Here is a 20,048-nt window from a genome sequence, read left to right as displayed (position 1 = left end):
AATATATATTATATTATAATTATATATATATATATATTATATTATAGTATAATATAATATAGTTGTACTTTTTAACTATCCACAACAATTCAACCTCATAATTTACCAAACGCTATTACGCTGATTTTAGAACCAGCACAGCTACTATAATTATAGTTTATCAGACACCCAGCTGCTTTTTGTAACAGCTGCTTCTCCCTCAGCATAGCTAAAAGTAATTTTTCTAAAATCTACAGCACTACCAAACTAAGCCAATACCCCAAACTGCGTCCACAGTCTTTCCAGAGCTGTGGAACTATTCTGGATGATGTCGATTGAAAATGGTGGTCTATTATTTGTCGTATAGGTCCAATCTGAAGCTAAATAAAAATCTAGTGTTGGACCTCAATTGGTCCGGATTGATTTAATTAAGATGAGTAATTTTGATAAATACCACTTAAAAGTGTTTACGTCAGAATTTTTATCTTTTACTCTTGATTCATAACTTTTTTAGTTAAATAATTACACTAACAAAAAGGGTATTTGTCAAAAGTAAGGGGTAAAAGTCTAGACTCATGCACTCTTAACGGTAAATTCTCAATTGTTTTTAATTAAAGGAGATTAAGAGAAAATTGTTAAACTTACCATTAAAGTACATGAGTCTGAATTTTTATCTCTTACTATTGATTAATACCCTTTTAACTAATATAATTATTTGACTAAAAAATACCTTAATCAATATATGGAGTAAAAATCTAGACTAATGCACTCTAAGGAGTATTTGTCACATTTCTTTTAAGACTAATGAACAACCTTACATGACACTATCTTAAAAGATATGTTCCACATGGTTTAACATTATTTAAGGGTTTACATACACCCCCTTATAGTGACCTTTGTGGTTTCCTAACCTACGTTGATTTGGGAAGCCTATATAAAATATCTTATATGGCTGAACGAATTTTAGAGGAGTCACTCACTGTGGAAAAGGGTTTCACACTCACTTTTAGTGTCTAACAATTCTTAACTAGGAGATGTTCAGGTTTGACGCGATTCAACTCTTATTTAGTGGGACCAACTTATTGTAGGGTATTATGCCGAACCTTAAATGGGCCCGCAGGCCATAAAGAAGAGCATTAAATGAATAAGTACAACTGAGCCCTAAGAGCCACGTCAACAAATAACTTTATTGAGAGTTAACAGTTACAAGGATGCATCTGGTGTAAGTAAGAGGTCGACCGTTCTAAGAAGGAGACATGAGGTCGACCGCACTCACATGCAATAACGAAGAGGTTAAAGGAAGCATCTACGGAGTCGAGGCTACGCAAAGATAAGGATCCGAAGGATTCTCTAAACTATTTACTATTTGTAATTTAAATATATGAAGTTTAAATAAGAAAACCGTTCTGATTGATTGTAATATCTATTTTTTAGAAAACTATCCCCAAAGATAAGAAAAATATCCTGAATTCAAATAAGAAAAAGAATATGGGCGGAGATTATGAGTATAAATAAGGGATTATAAGTTAGAAAATCACTAAGTTTCATTCTGAGCATTAGTGCGTGTATTCTCTTCCAAAGTAGGGAATTTTCTCTCCTCCCCGCAGTGGGCGTAGCTCTCAAACCAATGGTGAACCACTATAATTCTTGTGTGTTCTTACTGTTTAATTACTTTTAATTGTGTTTTAGATTATTTAATTTGCACAAACCGTTTAGAAATTCGTTATAATTCTGTTGACGAATTTTCTCCGTCAAATTCGAAGCTAAATAAAAATCTAGTGTTAGACCTCAATTGGTTCGCATTGGTCTAAATAAGATGGGTAATCTTTGACAAATACCCCTTAAAAGTGTATGGGTCAGAATTTTTATCCTTTACTCTTGATTCAAAACTTTTTTAGTCAAATAGTTACACTAACAAAAGGGTATTTATCAAGAGTGAGGGGTAAAAGTCTAGACTCATGCAGTTTTAAGGGTAAATTCTCCATTTTTCAATTAAAGGAGATTAAGAGAAAATTGTTGAACTTACCATTAAGGTGCATGAGTCTGAATTTTTATATCTTATTCTTGATTAATACACTTTTAACTAATATAATTAATTGACTAAAAAATATATTAATCAAGCGTATGAGGTAAAAATTCAGACCCGTGCACTATAAGAAGTATTTATCTTCTTTTAAGATTAATGAACACCTTTACATGACACTGTCTTTAAAAGATATATGCCACATGGTTTAAGATTGTTTAGGGTTTACATACACCCCCTTAAAGGAACCTTTGTGGTTTCCTAATCAACGTTGATTTGGGAAGCCTATATAAAGTATCTTATATGACTGTTGTCACTGTGAAAATGGGTTTCACACTCACTTTTAGTGTCTAACAATTCTTAACTAGGAGATGTCTTGATTTGACGCAATTCAACTCTTATTTGGTGGGACTATACTCAAGAAAAAATTACTTGTTTGAGGTGATCAAGAATTATTAAGGGGACGTTTGTTTCCTATATTCGTCCCTGATTCTGAATTATGATTCATGGTTCTCTATATTATTTTTTTCTTATAAAAAACACACGTAAAACGAGAATAATTCTGAATACATAAACTAAACGTACTCTAAAGATTCAAGAATATTTTTTAGATTTGAGAAGTTGTCCACTCATTGTCAAACTTGATGAAAGGAAGATGATAATGAAGAAGATCGCGTGGTTTGAAGTCACGATCAACAAGAATTGTTTATTTCCAGAGTGGTATGAATCCATTCATGAATAATTTTTTATGGCATTATAGTTATTTGATCATTGAAAAATTTTATTCATCACTCCGTAAAATTGTGAAAAATCATCGCATGTTTTCTAGAAGAACCTTGATCGTGTAAGAAGGTTGTGAGTCGCGATGAGATAGAGATAGGACGGCGTCATGGTGCGAGGCGGGTCGTATAATGAGCGCCTCTAGAAAAAGGGTGGGGAAGCTGGTGAGCTTGGGGGCAACTGATAGGCAAGAACGTACTAGACACTTTTTGCAATCAAGGAGCTAAGATCTAACATAATCAGATGGATGATTAAAAGAATTACATGGGCGATTTAGTCCATTTACATAAATAAATAAATAAATGTAAGATGTTATAGTAAATGGTATACGTAATTTGAGCAAATCATTATATATTTGGTTGACGTAATTAAGTTTGATATGTGAAGAAGTTCTCAGTTGCACACTTGGACGGCAGGAAAAAAAAAAAATCCCCCCTCATGCGCATAAGACTTCCAAATTTCATGTACTTGAGACCGAGACAGTTATTACTCCAATATGTTCAATATTTTATGTTTATCACATTCAACATTCGAATAATATTATAATTTATACATAGTATAGTACTATATATAGACACATATATAATCCCTGTAACTGCTTTAGAATACATAATAGAAAAGCTACCTGTACAAATTGTATTACATTTATAGTACTATATATATGAAAAAAAAACCGAAAATATCACTTAAGATGGTAAAAAATATTATTTATGTTATTCAACTAAAAAATAAATAATTATCATTTAAAATTAATAAATAAAAATAAAAAAGTCACAATAACACTCAATTATTTATAAAAATAACACAAATAATAGGCTACTACAAAACCATGTATTTTATTTATATAATATTAAAATATTTAAGCTTTAATTAAATAATTTTATTATTTTTGTTCAGAATATTTTTAATTAGAATTTGTCTAGTTATTGCTTAATTATTTGCAGATACAAAGCAGTGTAAAAAGCTACACAAAAATAAGCCATGAAAGCCATATTTTCAACCACCCTGAGCCAAGGCTTTCAGCCGAGCGACACAAGCTAATCAGAGAGAAAGCGTCAGCCGTTTGAGCCACCGAGCGAAGCCACGCATGGGCCCCAGTTTCTGATAGCCTATCTGCAGCATTTCCAACGCGCGTCACCTACACGCAAGACTTCCAGGGAGCGCGTCCCATTCACGAGCAATCTCCAGCGCGTTCCAACCCAATCTCGCGTGGGTCCCGCGCTTGCTCAGTACAGCTGACCACCCACTCTTAGCGCGCCAGTTGTCCAATGTGGACCCTGCGCCTGCTCACGCCAGCCCACTTTTCTCCTCTGCGCGCGACAGTTGTCTCTCACCACTGTTCACTGCAAGCACACTTCTTCCATTCCGCGTGCGACACGTGGCGCGTTGTCTCCTCATTACCAATCACGTTGCGACACGTGCCTACTGAGTGCTGAGTCTGAATTTTTCCTTCAAAATCAAAGCAAATTGGCCATATTTCTTCCCCAAATCATATATATGACTTCTCCTAATTTATGTGTAATTTTATTTTGTTTCCTTTTCTTTTGTAATTTTTTATTTTTATTGTTTGTTTCCCTATTTGACAGGCAATCTCTAAAACACTATAAATAAGAGGGTTAGCCTAAGGTTTTTGTAAGCTTTTAATATTTAGTTTTCTGTCATCTTGCTATCAGTCTCATATTTTCTCTCTAGACCTTGTGAGAATGTTTTGCAAGCTAGGCTAGAGTTTTCTTAGTAGGGTTAGAGAAATTTTGTTGAGTGACCCAATTCGGGCTTTTGGTACTATAATGTTAACTATCTGAATGAATTAAATCTCATCTATCTTTCATTTATTTTTTAAAATATTGTGTGCAAATTTTTATGTAAGTTTAGTCACGTTTTTTTTTTTATGTAATTTTGTCACGCATTGTTTTGTTATTCAAATTATTTTACAAATTGTCTTTTACTACAATATTGTCAAATTGATATATTGTCGATTTTGGATAACTTGTAATAATAATATTTTTGGAGTCAACATAGAGATTTAATTTATTCAATTATTTTATTTTGTGAATCAAAACTTGAATTGATGAACGAAACATTAAAGATTCTCGACACCTTACCGTTTTTACTATTGAATTTTCTTCATACAAATTTTCTTTTTTTTTTATTTTATTTGCAACAAAGTTTCAAAAACTCTTCTTTTTCTTTAATTCACTTATTATTTATTTTTCTCTAACGCTTTTATTCTGTTAATCTTTCTTATTATTTTGTTATTTCTCTGTGGACACGAACGTCTTTCTGTACTACAATTGACCGCTTATGAACATCATTTTTGGGCCTTAATCTAATTTTGGTGCCGTTACGGGGGAAGTACTACTAGCAAGACTGATCAGTAGATTTTTAAGCCAAAGAGGTAAGTACATTTTCTTTTTATTTTTATTTCACTCAGTTTCTCTTTCTTGATTTGCGTGATCTGTTTTTAACCCCTATTAAAAAAAAACTTTTGTTTGCTGCTTTGTTCTTCTGTGTTACGTTACGTTATATATTTATTATTATTATTTTTATCGTTTTCTATTCTTCGTCTCTTTCTCGTTTCTTATTTCACAAAAAAAAAAAAAAAAATCTTCCTTTGGTTTACGTTTGAACTTTTTGAGTCTGTGTTCATTGCCGTTTTCCTTCCTTCTTTCCTTCATTTTCGTTTTAGGTTTTTAAGTCTGTAGTCCATTAGTTTGTGTCTTTAATAATTTTTTTTATTTTGTTTCCTTAGTTTTGAAAGAAAATTTAGGATTTGCTTTTATTAATAATTTTATTTCCCTTTTTAGTTTTAGAATTAATTGTGATTTGAATTTGTATTCTTTCATTTTTGATAAATTAGGATTTTATTTTATTTTCTCATTTGTATATTTTAATTGTTGACTATTATATTGTTGCCTAATTTAATTTTTTCTTTTAAGTCTTTGTTAATTTTTAGGATTGTGATTAGGTTGTAATTAGTTGACTAATTTAGATTCTTAATCCAGGAATTTCATAATTCAGTAGATTTAGACCTTTGACTTTAGGAATAGTTTCCATTAATTAGATACATTTCATAATTTATTTAATAAAATTTAATAATTGGTTTTGAGGATAATTGTGTGGTTACGTGGAAAGTATAATCTGAGAGAGTTTTATCTAGGAAAGTTGGTACTTAAGTGAGCCTCGTCCCACTAATCTTTCTTGGTAACGTTGCTCTATCTATGAGACTATTCATTGAGCCAAGAGCTATAGTCTTTTCTGTGAGCACTCTCGGTGGTTACAATTTATGTTACTATATAATTATTTTCTTTTGTTTTGATTAAAAATAAAAAAAATTAAAAAAAATCAAAAATAAAAAAAAGACCCGCTTAGGGTGAATGCATCGGTATAGAGACGAGCTAGGGAGATTTTCTCAACGTCCAGACTTAGAAACCCTTAGTGAAATTCTATCCGACTTGTTTTCTACGCCTCCGTCTTCACACTCGTCATTGGAATTTGCACTTCAAAATCTATTTGCAATGACACAACATGAGGAAGTTCAGCAGAGGACGTTGCAAGATTACCTACACCTAACGCGCACGACCACCCCATCTTGCATCATGTTCCCACCGAATGCACCGCCTATGGATTTCAAGCCGGGCATGATTGCACTTCTCCCAACCTTTCATGGGTTAGAAAATGAGAATCCATATGTAGACATCTGGGAGTTTGAAGAGGTGGTGGCCACCTTTCACAACCGTGGTGAGGCCGCAAACACCGTCAGATTGAAGTTTTTTCCTTTCACAAGGCCAAAAGCTGGCTGTATTCTCTTAGGCCCAGGTCTATTGGTACGTGGAAAGAAATGACGACGACATTCTTGAATTGGTGAACGAAACATTATCGATTCTCGACACCGTACCATTTTTACTATTGAGTTTTCTTCATACAAATTTTCTTTTTTTTATTTTATTTTATTTGCAACAAAGTCTCAAAAACTATTCTTTTTCTTTAATTCACTTATTATTTATTTTTCTCTAACGCTCTTATTCTGCTAATCTTTCTTGTTCTTTGTTTATCTCTCTGTGGATACGACCGCCCTTTTGTGCTACAATTGACCGCTTGTGAACATCACTTTTGGGCGTTAATCAGGGACACAATATGGTTTTTTTTAGGTAAATGGGGCACCGGGGTGAGGGATCCCGTTGTCCCGCTCGGTTTTGCCCAGTCCCGTCTCTTTTAGTAAGAAGGGCGAGTCAACCAGGGTGAGTTAACTTGCAAGACGGTGCGAGAAGAGAAGAGAATGAGAAAAAGAGAGGAAAAAAAACCATTGATATCCCTATGTACAATAAAACTCTAGAAGACAATTAACTGCGTGCACCGAGCTCTTAGTTGGCTAAAACAAACATATGAAACTTGGTCGAATCAGATAATTTTAAGTGCAGCTTAACTAATTATCATTTTTAGAGTATTTCTTATGTTTTTTTATTCTTGGTAATTAGACATAGCGCAATGGCATATACAAGGAGGGCCTTGATCTCGATATTCATTCTACTTATAATATTATAATTATTATTAAGGATGCCAATTTATATTAATGGGTGCTATTGGTGGTATGGAGACTTGGATTTGGAAGAGTATGCATTTGGAATATTGTAAGAGTTTGCGAGTGTATAGTTTTACTATAGTAGAGACAATGATTAGCAGAAAAATTAAATTTGTTTCAAACTTTCCTTATAAACCAAAGTGACAATGAATCTCTAAAAATTATTTGAATATTTCTTCATGATTTTAATTTGTCTAAACGCGCATGGTTTGTGCTTATTTAGTCAAAACTTTCAAAATTCTAAGTTCTAACATTCTAAAGAATTGTTCATTTACAATTTGAATTGCAACTCAAACTTTTTATTATAGTATTTTTTTTTACATAAATTTACTTTTCAACTTTGTTCTCAATTTGAACCCATTTCACCATAATATTCTCCCGTATATTTATTTTCTTTTACTCAAATTGTACTTATAATTTTTAATAACTAAGATCGAAAAAATAAGTAATTCCTTATTGAAAAAGGAAAATAGTTTTTTTTTTTTTTTTTACTTTTAAATTTACATTAATCTTACTCTATACTTTGCAATACAAATTGTATTTATAATACACTTGCATGCCAATTATCATGAAATAACTAATTATGAGGGACAATTATATAAAGGATAGCAGCGTAATTATATTTGTATATATATAATAATAAGACTATGGCATGTATGGGACCAAAAAAAAAAAAGGGTATATGTCAGTTCGTGTATCTTAGCAACATACAATGTGGGACCAAATCAATATGTTTTTCATTTGAACAAATTTGTGTTAGACCATCTCTAATATAAATACTAATGCTAATTGTATATTTAACAAAAAAAAAAAGTATGATATAGTTTATAATTTTCATTTTTGTTCAAATGCTTATGCTATTTAAAATGCTAAATATATTTTTCCCCACAGCCATTAAGTTTTAAAATTTATAAAAGTAAATTTTTATTTTAAATTAATTAAAAAAATATAAAAATTGTAATAATTACGTGAAAAAGTATATATTCCAACCAAAACAAAATATCAGATTTCTCATATGTTATATTTAGTGGAACAAAATATAATATATGAGAAATTTCGCACAACAAATAGCATTGTATTAGAAAATATTTTTTTCACTCAAATATTAAATTTATAATTGACACATCAATTATAGCATTGCGTTGAAGATGCTTTTATGTTCAGATATTGGCCTTTACTATTTTAATATTAAAGCGATTGAAATCTTTAAAAAAAAAAAAAAAAACTCTAACAAACAACAACTTATATGTAGGTTCTTTGGTATATAAAAAGTACGTGAGATTCTGCGTTTTCGAATGTTTTACTACTGCGACGGCTATTGCGGCAAGTTTGAAAAGAAATAGTCTATGACACCACTGCTGAAGTGAAAAATGATGAATCTAAGTAAACTCATTTAAATTTTTTTAAAAGAGTAAATGAGTCTGAATCTAAAAATTCTTCAAATACTCTTTTGATAAGATTATGAAGAGAGTGAACCTTTCACTCGTTGATGTTGAAGGGGACGCGATCAAGACGGTGGGTTTGGGCTCTAACAAACTTTTTAGAGAAAATAACATGATTTATCATGATTTTCCATTTAAAATAATTAGCTATTATTGTGACCTTTTATTTTCTCATTATTATTTGAATGACAATTATTTATTTATTTAGTAGAGTGATATAAATAATATTTTTTTATATCTTGAGTTTGTCAAATAAAAGTATTATCATGATTTGTCATTTTAAATAATTGATTGTCATTGCAACTTTTTATTTTTTTATTAATACTTAAATGATAATTATTTATTTTTTAGTAGAGTAATATAAATAATATTTTGTTATATCTTGAGTGGCATTTCTGGCGTTTTCCCAACTTTTTTAACGATTCAAATATTTTAAAGAAATCTACTATATGGAGTCCGATATATCGCTGCCTATCAGATTATTACATTTGATATATCTAGGTTTTTTTTTTTGTTTTTTTAGGAACTAATAAGTAATATTTATAGGAAAGCTTAATTATAGCCAACGTGAATTGGCCTCTTAATTATGCTCTTTTTTTAGACAATGAACTCATTTAGTTGGATAAATATTTTTTTGTGTATCTTGAGTCTATTTTTCTACAAGATGTTTTGAGTTAACATACTGTTTGGAAGTTGGATTTTATGGAGGGAAAAAATTTAAAGAAAAATAAATAAATAAAGAAGGTAATGAAAATAAAAGTTTTCACCTTTTTAGAACCTTAAGAAAATTTGTAATAACAAAAAGTCAAAATTTATTCAAATTTTTTATTTATTGTTCAGTAGTTGAAAGATTTAAAAAAATGGAAAATTTTTGGAAAAATACATTTTAAAACAATTTAAAAGAGTTTGTGTACGAGAGATTTGATTATCATCACTTTCTCTCTCCTCGTTTTCTCTCATGACTTTCTTTCTCATCCTTTTCTCACCTCACTCTCACTCTCATCCTTTTCTCACCTCACTCTCACTCTCACTTTCAACACTTTCTCTCTCATCACTCTCTCCGCACTTTCTCACATCACTTTTGGGGTGTTTGGTATGAGGATTCCTGTCATGATTCGTGGTTCGCTACAGTATTTTTTCTTAAAAAAATATACGTAAATCGAGAATGATTTTAAATCATAGTTTTAAATTCATGAACTAAACGTCCACTTTATCTCTCATCATTATCCTCTCTCCGCACTTTCTCACATCACTTTTGGGGTGTTTGGTATGAGGATTTCTGTCATGATTCGTGGCTCGCTACAGTATTTTTTCTTAAAAAAATATACGTAAATCGAGAATGATTTTAAATCATAGTTTTAAATTCATGAACTAACGTCCACTTTATCTCTCATCACTTTCTCAGCTGTAATCATGATCTCTCACCTCGCTCTCTCTCCCTCTCTCTCATCACTCTCTCACCTCACTCTCTCTCTTTATTTGCTCCCTCGTCACTTTCTCTCTCCTCATTTGCTCTCTCATCACTCTCTCCCCTCACAAACAAATATCTACAAATCTGTTTCATATCAGAGAGCAACAACAGCAAAACCAAAATTCAATATATTGTTATCTGATAATGCAGTATCTAATATAGACAATAGACAGCTCAACAAATTCTCACGCTAAACTAGGTAATTATTGCCGTCCAACGCCATATATATTAACTATGGAAAGATGTAAGTGATGTTCACATGTAACTTCTTAATTAATGGACGGCTTTAATTACCTAACATTAATACAGCGACACCAAGTGCCTACGTCCTGCTAAATAATTCCTCTATCGGTTTATACTATACTCTATGTTCTAAATTTTCATAACAATTTTTCATCTTTACGTACTCTAGAATTAACTCAACTATACAACCACGTTATCCATATCCACATAAGTAATTAAACAAATATATGTCGACGAACGTATATAGATGGTGAAACTTAATTTGCTCCAATCTATATTGTGGGCCAATTCGGCACTTTGTTACCCGAAGGAATTACTCTCCTTCCTTTTATTTTTGTCTAGCTACATAAGGGTAAGAAAACTTCGACCACATATAACAAAAATCATAAGTACTATCTAATTTTGGACAACGAGCGAAGCTTCCAAGGGTCGACATGAAAAGCACTGATTTTGCGTGACAATATTGCTGAAGATGGCCTCTTTGTTTATATCATATACACATAATGGAGAGGCAATTGTTCACGTTCATGAGTTATTTTGTTGTTTCCAAAAGATGCATGAAGTAATATAACGCATAAAGTAGTTGTCTACCTACCTAAGGATCAAGTGGGTTCACCCGCATGTGCACTCTTAAATTATGATGCCAACACTATTTGACGCCCATCACATGGATTTTCTTCTTCATTGCCTAAACCATCCATAATTTAGTGACATAAGGATGCATAACAATACAAAAACATGCGTTGTGTGCTGCATCAAGTGTATCTAACATCTGGCCATCCATAATATATATTCTTCCAATAGACAATAAAAAAAAAAGAATTAGTAGGGCCAGCAATACGGGTCACGACACGACAACATGACTCGAAAACGATATGAAATCGCGGGTTAGGATTGAAAAAAAAAGATGTACGAGTCAAATTTGGTTCAACCTGAAATTGACATAAAAAAATATGAGTTGATCTCTGGTTGGACTCGCCTAACTTGAACACGACATAAAACTTGTAAATTTTTAAAAAATATATATATTTCACCCCGCATGTTTTAGATTTTGTTATGAACTTCTAATCTTATGATAGTTGTCCTCAAAATCGTGTGTTATTAATATTAACTTAGTTTTGATATGGATGTTATCAAATTTCAACGGATTTTGATAAACTTTTAAGCTTTTTTTTTTAATATTTAAAACATTAAAGAAAAGTATATAATGTGTGTGTCGATCTTGAGTTCATAGGTCAATCTCAGGTCACGATTTTTTTCGCGTAGTGTTCACAGTAAATCCATAAATTCTTAAGTAAGAGTAATTTCAAAACACCATCAATGATATTGGATGACAAAACATATAAATTTGTGTCTTGTCTTTTATCTTTTTAGCCATAGAAAGTGTGACAAGCTTATATATCTATGCATAGCCATATTAATATGACTATATTGTCTGTGTATATTTGTATCTAGCTAGTTTGTGTGGACTATATTTACCTCGTGAAAGGAAAAAACATGACTCGTCGCTTCTTGTCCTCATTTTGGGACCCATCCAATGGCTATATGGTGCACACCCTCGTGCAATTTGATTGTCCGTACATGAGCAAAGAAACGGAATAGGGACAAATATGTCCCTATGTCAGGGTTTTAATTATTTAATTCTTTCAATAGTATCTAGACTTGTCATTGTTGTACTGCTGATTAATCGGTAGAATTTACGCGAGAATAGGAAACATGAAATCAAGCATTGAAAAATCCAGCTAGGTATTTTCAGAAAGTACTTTCCACGCAGAACAAACAAAACATATATCATATCTGGCGTCTAGTTCAACTTGGTTGGTATATATTATTGAGAGAATATGGATAAGAATAGAATAGCCATTACATAAGCCTTAGTATCCCAATGTTTGGATGGATCATTTTTTTATACACTCGTCATTTTAATGAAACGTCAAAGAGTGGAATGCTTATTCCTATTCCCATTACTTTTTTTTTCAAGTAAATGATGAAAGAAAAACACAATTGGAGAAAACATTCCAGTTAGGTTGGCACGTAAAACCTACCTCATCCTGCATTAAATCCTCTACTCGGAATTTATTAAAAAAATAATAATAAATTCGTAAAGTTTTGAAGCGCGAAAGACATTAAGTCACAAATTTGTAATTAAGCAACCCAACCGAATATCCCGCGTAATTGGTAGAATATGGAAGAGTAGAATAACCATTACATAGCCTCACTATCCCAATGTATAGATATTGATAATGTATTTCATACACTTGTAATGAAATGTCAAAGAGTGGAATGCTTATAACTCCCATTTTCCGTTAGCAACTGAAATGATTGGGAGGGTGTCTATTGAATATAGAATAGCCATTACATACAGTGCAGAGCCAGCTTAGGCCAAAACTGCCTTCACTGACTCAAGGTGGCCCTTTTAATATTATCTCAACTAAATATTTATTTTACATTTTCCCCCTTATATTGCCCTTGAAATTTTCTATTTATTACATTTATGTAAAATGTTTAAAAAACATTTCAATTATATCTCAAAGTTTTACTTTTGAGTATCTTGTATTTAAACCTAAATTGCTAAATGAATCATAATCAATGACACTATGACACAAGTTCACAAGTGTGGATTAGAAGATTGATTTATTCGGAATAAAAAAATAAAAAATAGTAAACTAAATTAATAATTGCATTATTATGTTTTTAGTTTAAAATTTTGGTTTCACTCCCGCCCCACTGAAAGAAGTTCTTAGCTCCGTCACTGATTATATGTACAGTATAACCCGGAGCACTGATTATATGTATAACCCTCAAGTTCCAATTAATGTTGTTTGGAATATTGGTATTATGTTTTAGAAAAATGTGATTCTTTCTTTCTTTCTTTTTTTTTTCAAGGAAATGTTGAGATGAGATAAGTGGCGTAAAAAAGTTCTACTACAAATACATTTGTCATTCTAATATAACGTCAAAGAGTGGAATGCTTATTCCCATTTACGTACAATTGACTTATACATATATATGTATATATATATATATATATATATGTATGTGTGTGTGTGTGTTTCTTGATCAAGAGTAATGCAAGCTCAATTATGCGTTGTGTATATACTACTCAATTATTACGTTTTGGCATTATGTATCTTCAACAAACAAAGTCGCACAGTCGCACATTTTGTAGTTTTGACTTAAAATCTCTCTTGAAGAGTCAAAACATTTCAGCATTCAAGCACTTAAAGAAACAACTTTTGATCATCTCAGGAAGTAAAAGCGACTTCTAAGAAGCACTCTTTGAAATATGCATCTTTAACACAAGCAAAGCGTATTGTACAACTAATATATAGCTAGCACGGGCCAAACAAAGAACCTTAAACATAACAGAAAACAATATATACATTATAATTTTTTGCTGGAAAGATAAAGCAACATGACATATAGTACCTCGGTAAATTTCGCAATTAATCATGTCATGATATTAATACATTTTGATTTTCAGAAATTTCATAAATTACATTAACGGATGATCAGAGATAGACACCTACATGAATTCCAAATTATTTCCAATTAATTAGACGTACATGAAGAGAAGCAGCCGCATATATAAATCTAGGACTACGAGAGCTACATTAATATTATCTATATATATGGCTAGATATATATATATATATATATATATAGTGTATGTGTATATATTAATGGGAAATAGGTTTGGAGGATTGCTGCCAGAGAATGAACTTTTGGAGGGTAGAAGGGTCAGCTCTGTAATATTTGCTAGTGAAGAGAAGCAATTCGGACCATGTGAAGTCAGGGTACTGTCTTGTTCCTTGGTCCAACACAAGTTCGTGCGGACGCCTCACCACTTTGTCTTCTTTCGGGCACAGAAAAAACACCATCGATTTCCTATTTTCGTCCCTGTTCACCACTACTCTGTGCAGACAACTCTTGTATATTCCATTCGATAGTGCCTACACATGTAAAACACCGCCCAATAATATTTATATAATACCATGCAACTTGTCTATATATATATATATGTATTCTTTCGCCAATTTATAATAATATTGTACGTATGATCATATGATATTTATATATACGACAAATAAGGTACTATGTATAGATCATAAAGTCCTAAAGCTGAATATGCATGTATATGTATGTTGCAATATGCAAACAAATAAACAAGTGGTGGAAGAGACTTTCGTTTAATGACACACACACACACACACACACACACACACACACATATATATATATATATATGCAACAAATATTCTTGCTTACTTAATTAATATCTAACCGCAGTGGAGAACATATATACTTATATTAATTAGTCATAATCAACTCCATTAGTAATATATAGCTCGAGTACTTGAACTAAAAGTGCGTTAATTAATTACGATTTTTAGCAGTTTTTTTATCGCAGAAAAGGATGTACGCATCTATTTTCTTATTTAGAAAATTGAGAGAGGAAACTAATATTAGAGAATTTTAGGCCCGGTTCATTTTACTGATTCGAGTTTTGCTAAAGTAAAAAGCTCTCAGAAACAATCACATTTAGCTTTTTTGCTATAGTAAAAAATTCTCACATAAAGTCACATCTCAACTCAAATTAACAACTCGAATCATCGAACTAAACGGCCTTAATACTAATATATGCGAACAACTAGTTGTCTATTAAACAACTCAGCCTATATCAACAATTGTGATATATATGCAATTAGGTATATATCTTGGAAAACGTATATATATACATATATCTAGTTTGAAAACTTGTCATGCTAATTGCATGAGAAATACTACAATTGTACAATATACACATGTAGTCAAAGCTATAAAGACGAATAAAAGTAAATGTTAAAGAAAGTACTAATTAATTACTTAACTACGTACCACAAAGGTATCACCAATGTTGATGACAAATGCATCTTGAACAGGTCGAACTGAGTTCCACTTATTGTTCTGGAAGACTTCAAGACCACCAACCTGGTCTTGATGAAGAATGGTTATGGATGTCGGATCGCAGTGGGCCCCGACGCCGAGGGTGAGATCGGGCTGCGTGCAGGACGGGTAGTAGTTGATCCTCACGATGGAGTGAGCATCTTCAAAGAATTTCTTGTAATGCATTCGATCAACCCCCAAGCTTATCGCCAGTAGTTCCGTTAGCTTCAGACAAAGCCACATCATTGATTCAGAGTACCTTTGATACACTATCCTAAAATATTGATTAAAATTAATAAAGTTAATATTACGTCACTTTAAAAGAAAAAAAGAAAATGTATCATAGACAATATGTATCCACATGCAGTATATTTTGATATCATCTAACATGCATATTAATATTATTATTGCATGTTGTCAAACAATTAGCATAGACGTATAAGATATCTAACAATAAGCGTGTTGGCATATTTTTTTTTTGAAAAAAAAAGTTTAGATCGTTTTTCTTTTCATATATCATTTAAGAACTGAAAAATGGAATGCATGTATATTTAAAAAATGTGGGATATTTGTACTACACATATATAGTTCTACCATTAATATTATTCTTTTTAAGCAAATGATGAAAAAGAAAATATTGATATCACGCTAATTAGAACATCTTAACTAGATTGACACTTACGACACGTTCATTTCACCAATTCGAGTTTTTTTACAAATAAAAATAAAAAAGAAATCCTTCACTCTATTTCTACTGTTAATATTATATTATTAGCGTAGTGAGTTTTTTTTTTATTTAATTTCAGGTGGGAAAAATTTAAATTCGACACCGTAGTCAAAGGTGAACCATGTAGTATACTTAGCATAATGATTATATATCTTATTATATCTTACCCTTTTTGCTCAAAATCCTTCCCTAAATTGTTGGTGAAGTAGTCTTTCACAACAGGAACCGACCCGCTTTCATGGAAGAACGTTAGGGTCTCCTTCCACGGCAGTTTCGTGGCGAAGCGTTCGGAGTGACCGGCGGAGTAGCCGTCCAAGCAACCGGGACGCTTGGGAGCCCTATTGATCTTCTCGCTCGCCGGAAGCTTAAAGAAAGATTCGAGATGTTCATGAGCGAGGTTGATGAGACTCGAATCAATTCCATGGTTGATCACTTGGAAGAAACCATGGCTCGTGCAAGCCTCTCGGATGAGCTCGGCGGCTCGAACCGTCGCCATCTCGTCGCCGTTGAGGAAGCCCTCGAGATCCACCAGCGGCTCGTTGAGAACACCTTTTGTGCCGTTGGACGGCAAGTCTTCGTCCGGCCAAATGAAGCCTTTGGGGACATGTGTTTGGTTCTGGAGAAAAGAAGAGTCGAAAATTTGAGAAACCTTGGAAGAATCCATTGGAATAATATTCCTGATTTGGTTAAGTATACGGGAAAGTTTTGTTGTGGCACGAACAATAATCCTAGGGGTTTATATAGAAAATTCATGAGTTGTGTAGATGGAAAATAAAATTGTTAAAAGAGTAAAAATTATAATAAAAAAAATAGACAAGTGGTCGTGCAGCCAATAATGGATCTCTGTTCTGTGCACGTGCTAATTGGTAAAGAATGAGTTGAATAATGGAGTTGATATTTGGAGTTGATTATCTACGTGTATATATAACTTCTTATTTATATTATTTATTTTTCGTCTTTAAAAAATAAAATAAAATAAAAATAACGTCAAAAAATTATAAAATCTTACAGACACAATCTATACAGGGGCTGAGATTGGTAAAAAATTTATATTTTTATTTATGTTTTGCATTCTAAAATTAATATACAATTTTTAGGAATTAATGCAACAAGTGGCACCATTTTTTAATGAATATTCTATTTATAAATCTCTTTTTATTTTTGTTGAAGCTCATCTAACTTTTTTTTTTCCCTACGGGATAGATTTTATCCAAATTCTTGTTTAGCTAATAATTTCTTTCCAAATTTGTCTATACAAATATGACATCAAGTATCCATTCCAATCTCTTATCATTTATTAGGCTTTTAAATTTTAGGATTTAGTGAACTTTTCTCTCGCCTATAAGTTTTATCCAGATTCTTATCTTTTAGTGTTTTTTTTTAGGGATATCCACATAATTCTTATCTTTGGCCAATAAAGTTAAAAGTTCTTTCCAAATTTGGCTTTTAAAATATCACATTAGATGTCTCATTCCTATCTTTTATGTTATCTAGCCCAGTGCCTATTCTCTGTTATAAATATTTTTAATAAACTTTTCTTTCCATATTTTTCGAATCCAATTATGGCAATGTTAGATATCAATATCCATTCAAATCTTTTATGTTAACTAATCTATAAATTTTGTAATCTAATAATCTATATCTCTCGCAGTAGATTTTTTTCTTTCTTTTTTGGCTAATAAATTTTTTTCCCTATATTATTGCTAAATTATAATCAATAATATTTGGTTTTTTCGATGGATAACGCTAAATAATGTTTAGTACTCTAGTTTTATGGCCTTTCTGATGAACTTAAAGATTTTTTATCAGTAGTGTACTGGTACTGGACGGGACAAAATGAATTTAATGGACGTTTGGTTCATAGATTCAGAATTATGATTCAGAACCATTCTCAGTTTACGTGTATTTTTTTATGAGAAAAAATACTATAGCGAACAATGAATCATGATTCAAATCATAACATGAATCCACTAAAGATCGAGTTGGAACATTAACCCATTGGCATTTGGCATTACGGCATAGTAATTGTACTGTTTTAGTACAAACACAATTTTTCGTTTTGTCTTTCTCCTTATAAAAAAAAAAAAAAGAAGTCAACCAAAGATAATAATAGGTCCTTTTTGTTTTTTTTTGTTTTTTTTTGTTTTTATTTGCTAATCAATATTAAGGCGTTTATATATTGAGGATATTCGAGCGTTGCTGGCGGATTGAGAAATAAATAAATTGTTACAAATAAAAAAAAAAACCAGTATCAGAAGAAGCCAATTATGTGTCTCTATGCATGTGCTCGTATATGTGCGTGGGAATGAGCTGACAAATGACAATAATGACCAATACAAGAAAGAAACCTAAATTACGCCCAATATATACCAGGTATATGAAGTTGAATTATTAACTTGTATGCTAATTTTTTATGGAATTTACTTGTATGATTTTATGCATAAATTAGACTTATATTAATTTTTCAACGTAAATAATATATTCGAATAGCAACTCTCATATTTCTCAAATTTATGAAGATATAAGGGTTGTTTTTATAATTTCCATATGCATGAATTACGCGCGAGGCACACGCTTTGTGGTAGTGTGCAATTTCAATCAATAAAAGCTTTAAGAAAATATCAAATGTCACTTGGAGTATTACTTAACATTAATTTTATTCAACGAGTCATTAAAAACTGTATCTCTTACTTCAAATCTCCACCTTAAATTCGAAAAAAGAAATTGTAATATAATTAATCACGTGAGTTTTTTTATTTCTTAGAACAAAAAACTCATAATGTATGTATGATCATGCTATAACGATAGTAATTACTTTAAAGACTTTGGACAAATACTAGCTAGATCGTATTTGGATAATTAAAATTGCCGTTTATAGCATGATGTAATAAAGTTTCCATATGTACTTAATAGTAATGAAGCGCATTAGAGAGGTATTAAAGGTAGTCATATTCACATCAAACATAATGTACTTATATATATATATATATAGGTATACAATGGAATAGACAAACAATGATCTCTTCCTTTTTTTTTTTAATAAAAAAGGGTAATTGTATTCCAAATTAAAGAGATAAACACACTAATACAAACTCGAATGACCTCATAATATAAAGGAATATCTTAATTTTTTTTCTTTTTTTCTTTTTATTTATTATACATGTGAGAAATATATTTTATGTCATGTTTTGAAGAAGAGCTTCGCATATATTGATGTTAGGGGAGCAATATAGGAAGACGCTTCTTTATGCCTTGTACGCAACAGCTATAATTACTTGACAAAAATTACGCACTTTTTCAGATATATATCAGAGATCAGAGAATCGGAATATTCATATAATTAACTGTTCTTACGTAAGAGAAGATCTTTTCCTAGGAGCTATCAAGATATGTCGCTTTTGGATGAGAGGACATTTGTTGAAGTCATAAAAGCATTCAAGTTTCCTCATGACTTTTACAAAGTTTAATATCTTTTAGTTTCTTAATTATGCCTCTCTGTCTTTGTTAAAAGGTCTTAATCAATCCGTTCGGTTTGTAATTTATATACTTTATTTGTAATTTCCTAGTCGTCCTAATTCCAAGCCCTTAATTATTATACACTACAATTTCTTCAAGAGTTCCTAAAATATAGAAAAATAAAAAATATATATATCTTCAAGAGTCGGCCAAATTTAATGCTTATCAAATTCTAAGGGTAAGATTCGAGTGTTGCACCCAAAATTATTATTATGCATGCTTTTTACGTACGTGAGCAACAGTTGAGTAAAGCCGGCTATCATACTATAGATAAAGTCATAAACCTTTCTTCTCTAGATAAAGTCGTAAACTTTTTCCTCAAAAAAAAAAAAAAAAAAAAAAAAAAAAAAAAAAAAAACAAA

The 20,048-nt window shown here is 31.4% G+C and overlaps 1 protein-coding gene across 1 annotated transcript; it reads right to left on the bottom strand.

The window, feature by feature from the left end:
* Window positions 1–14,197: 14,197 nt before the first annotated feature.
* On the bottom strand, window positions 14,198–16,834 carry LOC21408778 (gibberellin 20 oxidase 3). The gene is made up of 3 exons (XM_010100428.1): window positions 16,338–16,834; window positions 15,396–15,717; window positions 14,198–14,470 (listed from the first exon to the last, which is right to left on the bottom strand). Exons 1-3 carry the CDS (start codon window positions 16,832–16,834, stop codon window positions 14,198–14,200), a joined length of 1,092 nt encoding a protein of 363 aa, XP_010098730.1.
* Between the last annotated feature and the right edge of the window lie 3,214 nt (window positions 16,835–20,048).

The sequence above is a fragment of the Morus notabilis genome, unplaced genomic scaffold, assembly GCF_000414095.1.
Source record: "Morus notabilis unplaced genomic scaffold, ASM41409v2 Scaffold467, whole genome shotgun sequence".
NCBI lineage: Eukaryota > Viridiplantae > Streptophyta > Magnoliopsida > Rosales > Moraceae > Morus > Morus notabilis.
This window is presented reverse-complemented; position numbering and strand designations above follow the sequence as displayed.